At 41.7% G+C, this 13,688-nt stretch overlaps 1 protein-coding gene across 3 annotated transcripts in view; it reads right to left on the bottom strand.

Moving 5' to 3' along the window:
- The window catches only part of FYN (FYN proto-oncogene, Src family tyrosine kinase), a 218,575-nt gene that overhangs the window by 29,656 nt on the left and 175,231 nt on the right, over positions 1 to 13,688 (bottom strand). For 2 of the 3 annotated variants that reach the window (XM_053591174.1, XM_053591173.1), the window contains 6 exons: positions 12,378 to 12,481; positions 11,283 to 11,432; positions 8,483 to 8,647; positions 5,074 to 5,253; positions 3,126 to 3,202; positions 2,866 to 3,019 (listed from right to left, as the gene is read on the bottom strand). In XM_053591174.1, coding sequence (XP_053447149.1) covers positions 2,866 to 3,019; positions 3,126 to 3,202; positions 5,074 to 5,253; positions 8,483 to 8,647; positions 11,283 to 11,432; positions 12,378 to 12,481 — 830 coding nt within the window. Of the gene's footprint in view, positions 1 to 2,865; positions 3,020 to 3,125; positions 3,203 to 5,073; positions 5,254 to 7,802; positions 7,959 to 8,482; positions 8,648 to 11,282; positions 11,433 to 12,377; positions 12,482 to 13,688 lie in introns of all 3 variants that reach the window. The other variant, XM_053591175.1, reaches the window with a different exon arrangement.

Here is a 13,688-nt window from a genome sequence, read left to right on the forward strand (position 1 = left end):
TGTTTTGAAAACAATTGTTATTCACAGTCTTAAAATATCTGCGTTTGGCACATATTTCTGAACACTGCCCGCACTCCCCTAATCAAGATGCAGCACGGCTGTGGCCTGTGGGTAACATAAAACCCGACTTGCAAATATTATTAGGCACGTGGACCAGCTGTCTGGAGGAGCTGATTAATCCCCAGCAGAAACTTCACATGCAGCATGCATGCCATCTGCAGAGGACACCAGCAGATACACACCAGGCTCTTTCTGACTCGTAAGGAGGCCAGGGCAAGGCAAACCCTCAGGAGGAATTTTATAAATAGCTAAGTTGTCCCAGTGCCAGAAAATGAAGGTCTGTTTAACTCCCTCACACACGTACATTAGAAGGTGCCCCTTAAAAATGTTCCCATCAAATGAAGGGGAAAAGGGACTTATGACTAATCCTCTCCATTTTTATTTTCTGTTCTTTTAATCACTGCCATGATGAGAGGCAGTCAGCACAGCATAAGAGGGCAGATACAGGAGGGCCAGCCGTATCTGGACTCAAATCCTGGCTCTGTCAGTTTACAGCTCTGTGGCTTTGTACACGTTACTTAACTCCCTCGGAGTCTATTTCTAACCCTCCCGGATCCTCACGTTTTCCCTCTCAGGTCTGGCCCTGGAAGGTACCCCGTTTTCCCGAAAATAAGACAGTGTCTTATTTTAAGGTGTGCTCCCAAAGATGCGCTAGGTCTTATTTTCAGGGGATATCTTATCTTTCCTGTAAGTAGGCTTTATTTTTGGAGGATGTCTTATTTTCGAGGAAACAGGGTATTCTCTAAATGCCCCTGTCCCTTTTTCTCAGTACTTCTTTCATTCTCCCTGGATATCCTGGGACCCCACGGGCTTTGTTTTCTTCCCCCAGGTCAGTGTCCCAGTTCACTTACTTCTTATTTATTATTGCCTTCCTGTGTCTGGCATGAATCTGAAGACGTTTGGAAAGGGAAGAAGAAAAGTTTTAAGAAGAAAGGTACAAAGACTGTGAGGTTGCCCCTCAGAGGAGCGTGATGGTGGAGGTACAGAAGCTGCCTGAAGGTCATCAGGATCTCTAGTAAGGAGGAAGGCTTCAGGCCAGAGCTGAGGGTGGCAGCTTGGGCCCCGCTCCAGAGCAGCAGACTGACAGGAGGGAACCTGCACAGGCACCCATCACCCAGAGCCACAGCCTTGAGGGACTTCACTCCGGTGAACAGGGATGAACTGAACAGTCAGGCCCTGTCAAGAGGTCCCTGCCCATATCCTCTGGCTTTGGGCCTTGCAAGCTTCTCATTTATCCGTGGCTCAAGGGTGTTACCCACAAAGTTCAGGGAAAGGGAAGAAATTCTACTCAGATACAGAAGGGCACTTGCGTGATTCCATTCCTGCCCTTTCCTAAATCAAATATTCATGACTCACCGCCCTCTGCCCACTCTCCTTCCGAGTCTGAGGAGCTGGGTTCAGACACACTTGCCTCGCCTCGGGGTGAACGCCGGCCTTCAGGGCCACGTCTCAGATCCACTGGCACTCAGCTCCTTGTGGCTCGCCTTGCCTCGACATCACGTCCACATTCCTCTCTGGACTGCCAGTGCCATTCAAAGCTGCGGTGCGCCTTTGATTAGCGACACGGCATGCCATCTGGCCCAGCACCGGGGTGTGTGCGTGATGCACGGGCGTGCTCGCTGTGTGGGCACTTGGTTCCAGGACAAGAACTGCCACGTGTTGGGGAAACTCAAATAGCTGAGCTGTCTGAACAGCATGTGGTTTAGCATTTGGACAGTATCAGTACCAGCCAGGGCCTGAGTTTAACATTTTCCCTCAACACTTGAAACTGCTGAGAATGCTTCCATTCTGAGTCAAAGAAAAGGAGGGAAAAACTGGCATGAATCAACAGAAAGAGGAGGAGGAAGAAAGGGAGAAGAACTCCAGAAATGGCCATTGTGACAACACCACAATGGCGCACTGCAAAGCTGCTTGCTCAGCCTTGCTCACCTTGTTTGGGGTGGCTAGGGTCTGTCTAAAGACATCAGTAAAACTGTTGAAACTGCCCTCAGTAACACGCACTGAGTTCCACCAGAGGAGCCTGCATTGCATTACAAAGAGTGTACTTAACTCCACACCTTTACCCGGTGACTCCTACATGAACATCTAGGGAGACAGAAAATATCCCTGCAACTCCCTTTCTGGTCTGGTGTTCTAATAGCATGTGAAAAGCTGTCCCCCGAAGCAGCTGCTGGCCTGGGACGTGTTTTAGTTAATGGCTAATTTCTGTGAATTCTTACAGGGAGTGGAGTGGAGGGAGATTGATGACAGGGGCTTTCTGAGTGCCTGTGCCCTGATCTCCCACGGTCTCTCTGGATGCTCTTTCCACCCTCCTTCTTCCTGCTCTGGACCCCTAAGGGCTCATCACTGGCCTCTGGCATCTGGCTTCTGGCTGGGCTTGGCAGGAGACCTGGAGGACGCTCAAGGTGCAAATACCCAGATGACCTGCTGTCTCTCTCTGCAGATGAGGCCCTTTCCAACTTCCGGTGCTCACTCCCTGCCCCCTCGACTGCCTAATGAGCTATGATTTGATTGTTTGCCTTTCCCCCACCCTCTTTCTCCAAAAGCAGAGGATCCTGGACCTGGATGCTATGAGGAGTGCAGCAGGAGCCAGCGGACCACAGCACTGGACACGCGCTTGCCAAAGAGCAGTACCTCATCCATCCACTGTGCCCACTGCAGAGCTGTCCAATTCCTGCCAGATCAAGGAGCAACAACCCAGCTGAAGAATGACATTTCAAATGTTTTCTGGAGGAAGGAAGGGTCGTGCGGGAAGGGACCGAGGTGAAGGGTGTGTTCACGAGCCCCTGTCATTCAAGTGCCCACCTTGTCTTGCTGTGTACTCATTGTCTTCGATCAATCGGGCCAATCCAAAGTCAGCAATCTTGCATATTAGTCCATTCCCCACTAGAATGTTTGCTGATCTCAGATCTCTGTGGATATAATTCATGCGCTCAATGTAAGCCATTCCCGCAGCAACCTGTGGAAACCCAGGGAACAAGACAAATAAGTTACACTGTGACTTGATGAACTTACGTCATTATGTTAAATCAATGGCACAAATCAAGGTACCCCACAGGGCCTACCTGTGCAGCCATGTCCACAAGATTTGGTAATTTCAGAGCTCTGCCTTCTCCATCTTTTAAGAAATCAAGCAAACTTCCTGTGAACAAAACATAAAACCAATGTTTGAAAGATGAAAGTTCCCAACAGAGGGCTATGTTTGGCTTTTTAATTAGAAGCGATAAGGTAGCTGAATGAAATAATGAATCAACAGAAAAAAAGGCTTATATAAAAAACTAGAAGAGAAGCTCAGAGCTTGTAGCTTAGTGAGTAGGGCGCCGGCCACATACACCAAAGCTGGTGGGTTCTATCCCGGCCTGGGCCTGCTAAAACAACAGTGACCATTGCAACCAAAAAATAGTCGGGCATTGTGGCGGGCGCCTGTAGTTCCTGCTACTCGGGAGGCTGAGGCAAGAGAATCACTTAAGCCCAAGAGTTTGAGGTCGCTGTGAGCTGTGATGCCACGGCACTCTACCAAGGTGACAAAGTGAGATTCTGTCTAAAAAACAAACAAACAAACAAAGAACAACAACAACAAAATACCAGAATAGAAAAAAATTCTATGCATTGAAAAGCAACAGGCTTAGCTTTTAAAAATAGCATTGATTCCATTTCTAAGGACAATTACAGAAATTTGATAAAATGACAAGCAATGGAACTTAATCTCCCCTTACGTGTAATAGGAACTTGTGAAGAACTGCACCATTCTGTCTCATTTCCCAGTCAGCCCCGCCCAAAGGAGATGTAGGGAGAATACAACCCTGCTGAGTGTCCAAAATTGGGGTCCAGTACCAGCAGCATCACCAGGGAACTTGTTAGAAATGCAAATTCTTAGGGCTCAACCCAGATGTACTGAAACAGAAACTCTCAAGTTGGGATCCAGAAACCCACGTTTTACGAAGCCCTCCAGGGGATTCTAATACAAGGTAAAGTTTGAGAATCACTGGTTTAGCTGATTTATGGATTTTAAAGAAAACGATATCTGAGGAATATGGGTGGGGCAGATAGTTCCCCTAATGAGATCATAGCCAGCCAAGCCTTAAATTAGACAAGTGAAACCAAACAGCTGGAGCTTTACAGCCACTATTCTAACATAGCCCAAGGAGGCTTAGAACTGACACCAAAGCAGAAATAATCATTTGCAGAAGCTGAGGCTCATGATGGTCACCAGTGATATTTTATGCTTTAATCACAAAGTTATTTACAAAATAACCTGGGGTACAAAGGACAAACTATCTGCCAAGAAAAAAATTCCAATTATATTTTAAAAGAAAGTATGTGAAAAAGAAAAATCACACTGGTATCTTCTGATGTGCAATGCATTGCCTTTTAAGGCTGGTTTTTTTGTTTGTTTGGTTTGTCTATTTTTCCAAAACAAAGTGATCTTTGGCCTTACCCCCAACAACACTGGTTTGATTAAAAAGACAGAGAAAGAGAGAAAATGAGAATAAAATGTGCTCTGTAAAAGCATGTCATTTATTTCCTGAAACTCTGTGCTTGACAGGAGGAAAAAAGTATGTCATTTAATCATCTGATGTTTAAGAAGAGAGGTGGAAAAAAAGATGTTGAAATGACAAAAAATAAACTTAGACTAGAGACCAGCATCTGATATTAATTGTTCAGCCCTGCAAAAGGGAAATTTAACAAAAGTGACTACATTCAAAAAGACAGCAAACTATCATAACCTTCTGTACTACCCTTGCTATTAAACATGAATGTTTTAATTATGGAGAGGGCTTGAATTCCTGATATCTGAAACATGCAAAACATAATGTATTTCATAAGGATTTGAGGGGGGACTCGAGGTTAGTCTATTTTAAAAATGTTTTCATTAATAAGCACAGAACTGGTGCTTCCTGATGTGGAATGCTTGACTCATGCAGAAACCAGAGATAAGCAAGCAGCTCCATTTCTCTGCCTAACGCCCCTGCAAGGCTCTGTGAGGTGGAGACAGGAGGGGTGATACCCAACCTTTATTCATATACTCGGTGACAATGTAGATGGGTTCTTCCGACACCACGGCGTAGAGCTGGACTAACTTGTCGTGCTTCAACTTCTTCATGATCTGTGCTTCCTCGAGGAAGGATTCAGGGGACATTGTGCCTGGTTTAAGAGTCTTTATGGCTACTTTTGTGTTTCCGTTCCAGGTACCTACAAACATCCCACAATATAAAGTCAAACCAAAGATCCTCTTTTGTTGGGGGGTGGGGCGGTTTGATCAATAACTATTTGCATAGTTAGATTTTAAGTTAAAAAAAATTAATATAGTTTTTGTTGAAGATGGTCAATTGCAAGGACTCTGTCAAGTATTTCAACAGAAAAAAATGTGTCTATTTATAGCTATGGCTATATTAAGCTTTATCAATCCATTTAATTTTCTGAAAAAGTTAAAATATATTACTCTCTTTTTTCTGGCTCAGTAACATGGTCACCAGTGATATTTTGTATAAATTTATACAAAATGATCTTGACCCTTGCTTATTGTGATTGAAGTCCAGGGGTTGGACCTGGCCATGGTGGTACACCTGTATTCCTAACTACTGGGGAGGCTGAGGTGGGAGGATTGCTTGGACACAGGAGTACGAGGCTACAGTGAGGTATAATAGTGCCACCATACTCTCGTGACAAAGTGAAACCCTCATCTCTTAACATAAGTAATAATAAAAACAGGTGCAGCCATCTAATAGGCATACCGTAGGTAGCAAGTGACCAAGGAGGAAATTAGAATAAGTTTATGCAAGGTGCCATTTAAAAAAATATGGCGACCTGCTGAGGACATTTGGGAATTATCTCCAGACTTTCAATTGTCTGCAATGGATGAGTGACTTCACTGAGTCCTTGCACAGCTGAGCTTGGCATGCTGCTGAGCACTGACAAGGGGTGCACAGCCTCCTTGCCAGGACTTCAGCCAGGTAAGGCAAATTCCTGATGGTTAACCATAAGAGCAATGGCTCCTATCACATTGACTGGGAAAATTAAACAGTAGCAGTGAGGAGACAGAAATGTTTAAAATTAACAGGTTAAAAAAAAAAATTTAGTCCATCTGAAGGCAGGGTCTGGTTTATGATCATTATCAGTTATCCCATCTGTAAAATACCGGAAGGGAACTGGATTGCCTTTGGTGTTTCTTTCATTAAACAAAACAAAACCTGGGTTCTACATGTATTCTCTTAAGACTTTGAAGAATAATGATAAAGAAAAAATACTCTAATTTAGATTGTTATTTTCTATTTGAAAAAGACTGGTTTAAATTAAGATTTATTTTTATATTTAATAGAACTGATTTTAGAATTTAAGAATTCTGTAAATTAGAGCAATTCTTAGCCAAAGAACTTTATGAGCCAAAAAGATGGCTCATAAAGTTATAATCTAAAATCTACGAAAACAGAAATTGTGAAAAAACAAGTGGCTTAAGAAAGAGTTCATTAAAATATCAGGAAATATCTGTCTAATAAGAATATATGGGAAATTTGACAACTTGTAAGTGATCTTTGCTATTTGTCAGTACCCGAAAATTTTAAATATAATGAGTGAGGTCTTCCTCATCAACAACAACCCAGTTAATTACATAGACATTCATTTAAATTTTGACGGGCATGTTGTTTTATAGTTAATGGAAAATAAAATGTGAATGGTATGTGTAATAATTTAATGTTGATAATTGTAAAGTTTGAAAAAAGTTCTTCATAGGGTCCAGTTCATCCTGATCGTGGGAGTGATTTGGTTAAAAGGTTTAGGACCCACAACTTCATTGTAAATTAAGTGGATGAAGGAGAAGTCATATGAATATATTTTACAATGTTTGAGATGAAGTCCAGAGAGATGGATACAATAATGTGGATTCCTTATTATTATAGATAATACATACAGATTATGAGTATGTGTGAGTGCTTATCTGTTACCTGTCTAGTACTTACCACTTGCTAGACTGTTTTAAGGTCATTAGCTGACCTATACAGGGGAGACAGGAAGTTTGTGTGCAATTTACTATGTGAAACTATTTTAAGTTGCACACGAACTTTATGTCCACCCTGTAAATATCCCTGCACGTAGCAATAGGGGACCTATATATATGGACTCTAAGAGGAGGGAGGAAGGATTCCATAAACGTCATTTTTGTCTTATGACAGATGTTTCTGGGTGGGGCCTAAGTCCATGGATTGTCTCTAAGCAAAGCTGCAACTGACCCTAAAGGGGTAAAAAGGCAATTTCAAGGGCCCAGTGCAGTCAGTCTTCTCAATGACAACCAAACAAAGAGAAGTCTGTGTGTCTCCTAAATACCTACTATCTGCAAAGGACTTTAAACATACTGTCCCATGAAATCCTAAACAATGCCATGAAGCAGGTGTCACTCCAATTTTACAGATGACAAAACTGAGATTCATTGGTGGTTAATCAGCCAGTAAAGATTGAAACAAAAAGTTCATGGTTTTTCTTTATTGGTGCCCATATACAGTATCTTACCTTCCCGCTTCTTAGGAAGAGAAAACACCAGATTTATCATTTATTGGTTTCCTGTTGTGCAGGTGCCTTAATTAACCACATGACGTAGGATAGATGAGCATGCCAGGTGTCACCACATTGTGAAAATCTGGATGGCCCATGCCTGTTTAGTTACCCAGGGTAAGTGTTTTTGTTTAAAACTGTCCTTTTAATTGGCTTTGAGATACAGCCAAAACAAAATGTGCCCTCTGCCTTACCAAGCCATACTTCAGCGAAACACCCCTGACCCAGCTTCGTCTCCAGAAACAAGGAATCTCGTTCAACTTCCCAAGCATCTTTAGCCAATCCAGAGGTTTGTGGGGTATAACTCGGTGCAATCACAATTAAGTTAAAACACAAACCATCAGCTTTCTCTACAGAAAAGGGAATTAATAAAAAAAACACAGTCCTTATAATCCATAATTATGCATGCACTAGGAAAGATGGAAGGTGCCTCACCCTTTCGGGCAACATTCAACAAATATTTGTTGTTGGAAACCAATGGCAAGACCTTCTATGCAGGTTGAAATATTTCTCGTTCCATTTGCTGGTTGATGCTGTGTCGCTCAGGCTGGTCTCCCTGCTCCTAGGCTCAAGCAATCCTCTCGCCTCAGCCTCCCAAAGTATTGAGATTACAGGTGAGAACCACAGCGCCTGGCTTATGAATTGAGGCTCATATAACAGCACAAATTGAGCCATTTGCCAATTGTGTCCACTTACTATCTCTTTTCTAGAAATTCCAGAATTTTAAAATCAAAATAATCAAAATTATTATTCCCCACAATAGAACCTCAAACTTTCTTCTTGGTCAAAACTATTTATTTCCACCTTCCATCTTTGATGTTTGGTATTTCCCAAACAAGGAAGCTAATAATAGAGTAATTGAATCTCAGCATACCCATCCATACTTCCCCAAACTGCCCATTTCCCAGTCTCTTGATCAACTGCAGGGATTCTCGAGGGATCTCCCAGACATCTTTGGTTTTGACAGACAGATCGGTAAGCCTTGGCATCCCTTTGTGACAGGGAACGACTAGGCGGCAGCAGAGGCCTGCAGCTCTCTCTGACGAAGCAGGGCAGCGGCAGGAGAGGGAGAGAGAGCAGAACACACGTGACAACAACATTCACAGGTGCAAAACCACACTGCCGGCGCACGGCAGGTTTGGCAGCAATGCCACGTCAGCAGGGGACTACACACATTGTGGAGACTAGACGCTGCACAATGAAACACAGTCACTGAAAGCAGAATAGAAGACCTTTTAAATTTAGATTACGCCGTATCCCCATGTGCGATATAGTCCATACAAATACACAGACTGCTATGGTTTCTGTAATTACTACAGAACAAAAACGTTATTGGCTCAATATGCTAATAAAATGACTTCTGGAATCCTGAAAATATCCTTATTAATTTTGAAAAGTACATTTGGGCAAAAGAATGTCAACAGGACTGTCCTTTCCACGCCTCTAGATTACTCAAGGGGTTGGGGATATTTCTGGTAGAAATGTATTTAAAATTATAACATTAGTATACTACGATTCTTCTATAGGCTGTTATAAACCAGTAAGGCAGAAGATACATCTGGTGGTGGTGGTGGTGGTGGTGAAGAGATCACGTTTTTCTAGAGATTTCTGTGGCTTTCTAACTGACTCTATTCCACAGTTAGACACTCTCGCATTGCTTCTTTGATATTTCCCATTAAGAAAAAGACATTATAACAGTCTCTGATGTATAATTTAGAAGTCTGATTTGAAAGGAGAATGAATGGAAACTAAAATTTGCAGGAACTCAAGGATGTGAAAGAATTTTGTTCCTTATGAAAGACAAGAGGGAACAAAGAAGTGATCACTTAGAAGTTATTGGGAGCTTATTTTTCTCTCTTTCATTTCATTTCTTTTCTTTTTTTCTTTATTTTTATCCCTAAAGAAGACACCTTCTAGAATCTAGTAGTAGCAAGGAGAAATTGATTAAATGCCAAGTTAAAAATCAATCAGGTGAGAAAAGGTAACAAAGAACGAGAAATCAGGGAAATGACAAAAGCTGAGCAGAGCCTGGCTTGCAAGGTGCACAGAATCCCCAGCCCCCAGCCCCTCGATCCAGGGAAAGCAAATGCAATGTTGCCGCCTCATCTCAGGCAACTAACTGTAACTTACTTTTTACTTCTTATTCTTTTTTTTTTAAGAATCAGTTTCTGAGATGTTTAGGCAGGAAATTATTTATGTGTCAATATCTCAAAGGCATTTTGTTGTGTAAGAGAGAGAAAGAGGGAAGAGGAAAAGCTAATATAAAAATAAATGTAACTCAAGATGGTTTTTTTCCCTGAGATTAAAAAATGCCTATTGTTCTCCAGATATTAGAGAACAATAGGCATTTTTTAATCTCCTTCTCTCCTTTCAGCTTTCCGATATTATTAAGGTGCCCTTTCCAACACAATATTTTCTAATGATCCAAACCCTAGGGATCCCACTCATGTTTGGCTATAATGAAATACATTTCCGCATTTGAAAAATCCTTACGACATGCAGGCATTTTGTGTGTATCACTTAGGCTCAGGGAGCTATTCTGCTCCATTTGTCCCAGATATTTCATTAGAATCCACATAAACTAAGTTAGCCAAGTCCCTAATCAGCTAGTACTACAAGTGTTTGTATTTTCAGCTGCTCATTAGTGCTCAGGATCAATATACAGGCATTTCTTATTATCATTTTCAAAAGATTATTTTCTTTGTGTTAAAGAATTACACACACATTTTTTTTTCACTGAATATGCATACAGGAATAGAAGTCATATCATGTACTATTTTGGAGTCTTGCCATCATCCTGAAGAATAATGCAAAATATATATCTATGGGGTCACACAAAAAACTACTGGGCTTAATGGGGTACAGATCTATGTCTGTGTTTATATTCATATATCTATGTATATGAATATAGACTTATATATAAATAAATATATATTCACATGTGTGCATTTATTATACAGAGGGGAAAGAAAACAATCATTTTAATGACTTCACATAAAACCACATCCTTTAATAAAATGTACAAACTGCACACCCAAACACCTAATAATTACGTGCTTCCAGGAACAACAAAATCATGGTGACATCTGGGCATTAGGACAGAGACTGATCTACTTTTAAAAAGTTTAATTTAACACAGTAGATGTCCTAGAGATCTACAAGCTGTGGGTCACATAAGTTTAAGTCTTGTTGGGAACAGAAGCATCGGTGGGGCGGTGGCACAAGATAAACGAGCTGCGGGAGAAAGAAGAGGCCCTGCAGCCATTCCTGCAGCAGGGCTGTGTCAGTGATGGTAGAAACACAGTATCCCCGGAGGGAGTCCCGTGTAAGTGCCCTCCCAGAGCCTGTGTCCTCATCCTTCCACGGTTTCTGAGTTACATAATGCAGGGGAAAGGGAAAAGATGAAAAAAACAAACGACTTCTAAAATTTAACCTGCTTTCTATTTGGGGCACTAGAATGTTCCTGAATTTGACAAACATATGGACCTAATAATAACTATGATAGAACAGTAACAAGAGAACCTCTGTAGCCAAGCCCCACTGTTAGGGACTGGCAAAGAAAAATATTTTTCTAGTGACTTTGTTTATATTAGTTACTACCCCTTTCCAACTCTGTGCCTACCCACCCCCTCTGGTGTCCACAAGGTTAGTAGGCTAGTCAGAGTTAAGGTTACCTGAGTAATGTTGTACAAGCTGCTGAAGTGTTTCAAACTGGGCCCGGGTAGTAATATAGTATCCACCATTGTCAAGTTTGCGAATTTTATAATGTTTGACATGATCTCCTTTCATATCATCCCAATCACGGATAGAAAGTGAATAGGCACCTGGTAAATGAGCAAAGCATTAGCAGCTCCAATCATTTTGAGGACTAGTTTGTTTTTTAGGGCTCAGTTACTCAACTATTCTGAATAATAATTATTGAGGGTGCACGCACACACACACATGCACACGCACAGAGCATTTCCAGTCGGTAACAGGAAGACGCCTCTTGCTGTCCTGCAAATGTCAGAAGATATTAGCAATAAAATGACTCTGCCCTTGAGACTGAAAGCTTCCTGAATAATTTTCTAAAATGCTCCGTTCAGTGCCCTTGTGTTGTCTAATACAGCACAGTCCCGATCTCCCCTCTTCCCCGAGTCAAGAGCAGCCCTGTACTGTGCAGCTGAGCTTGCTGCCCCGTCCCCTTCACACACAGGGCATGCTGGGAGACGAGGGCAGCCTGGACAAAAGGAATCTCAGGACTGTTTTGTGCTTCAAATCTCTGCCTCTCAACATTTTTTACAAGAACAGATAACCAGGGTCTGACAGATTAAGCTAGAAGGCCTCTACAATTTTCGTCCTTGACCTGTCTTCTCTTGCAGGCTCTAATGAGGTGCTAAATAACGAAAAGGCCAACAGGTGCAGGAGGAGAAGTGAAGTCCTCAGTTATTTAAAAAAACAAAAGGCAGGCAAAAACAACCTGTGTGATTGGCAACTTAAGATTAGAGTTTCAGAAAATCGTAATCCTGAATGAATTCTGAAAAATTCTATGATCTTGTGTGTCCCAGAGCAGTGAAATGGCCCCAGCCCATTTTGGGAAGGTCTTGATTTCGAATCTCTGCAGTTCTTTTGATTGTCTGCAGTTCTAGTGCCTGGAGAGAAAACTAAAAATAGGACTCTACTCATGTGTGGCATTTAAAACTCCTCATACATTAGAGGTAAGACTTTCATCCCCTCTGACGAACCCACAGATTTGAATGACAAGTCAACTTTCTCAGCTGTTACCCTACCTTTGGTGGTTTCACTCTCTCGGATAAGAAAGGTACCTCTTGGGTTTCCAAAGGACAAAAGCTGTCGCTCAGCATCTTTTCGGCCAAGTTTTCCAAAGTACCACCTTTTAAATGAGATGAAGGAAAGGTAATACTTTATAACTGTCATTTACAAAATGGAATACTGTAGGCTTTCTTTTTGCCATGAATCCCCCTCACCCCCAATTTTGCCCTTAGCCCCTTCCCTATGTGGATATATATTTTTTCTAGCCTCATTCAGTTCTTTTAATCTATTCCTAAATCTATCCTTAATCCATCTTTTTCACACTTAAAAAAATCATATTTGAATTGTGGGTTTTCCTCCCTCCCTCCGAGACGACAAGAACTGGTTTGTGTTAGAACTGCCACCTGCACACACAGGGAGACACCTAAGACCTTGCTTTGAAATGGCAACGGAGGGAGACCCTTCCCACGCTCATCTAAAAGACCCCTGATTTCTAAGCATAATTACAACTCCTAGGAAATAACAAGATGCAGTCTTGGTGTGTATAAAGATCATTAATAAAAATGGTCATGATGACCCCTCATTTGAGATGGCTGCTGCCCTTGGGTCTCGTTTGTATTGCTCGTCCCCTCCAGCAGGTGTGAGGCTTGGGTTAACTAAAAGGCATCACCAAGCACCTGGACCCAGATCTGCTGCACGTCTGCTCTGCGGCACAGCTGCAGGGGCTGATGACTGTGCAAAGCTGAGACCTGTGCACGGTCAATGAACACGCCCTAAAAATGACCTGTGTTAAAGACATTTCACTATTTATCTTTCTGTACCAATTAATGACACTCTTGTGCCACATTAGGAGGCTTCACATCAAGTCGCCTCAGGACTTTTGTTGTGTTTTACCTTCCCTTTACCTTCGCAGGCCTTAACCGCTGCCTGGCAATCAGTTCACATTTCAGCACCAGGTGCTGAATGAGCAGCATGTGCTCCCCACAACCCAGAATTCTGGAGTATTCCATTGGAATCTGTGCAATGGAACATTTTTTAAGAATATTTAACTGTGAAAGTGTCCAGTTTCTAAAGTGAAATTGTATATGTGCCTTTTTGTATTTCATGTTAGTCAAAACTAAATTTGTATAAGTAAATTATGGCATATTTCTAACCAATATACAACATTTTATAAAATATTTACAAAATATTCTCTATATGTTGGTCATCTCTTTGTAAAATTTTGTAATAAACATTTTGTAAATAAAGGTACATTTAGTTACAAAAAAGTAAAAATAAAATAAAGTGCAATTTCAATTTATTATACTGAGGTATTATGTGTTGACTGT

The sequence above is a fragment of the Nycticebus coucang genome, chromosome 5 (genome assembly GCF_027406575.1).
Source record: "Nycticebus coucang isolate mNycCou1 chromosome 5, mNycCou1.pri, whole genome shotgun sequence".
NCBI lineage: Eukaryota > Metazoa > Chordata > Mammalia > Primates > Lorisidae > Nycticebus > Nycticebus coucang.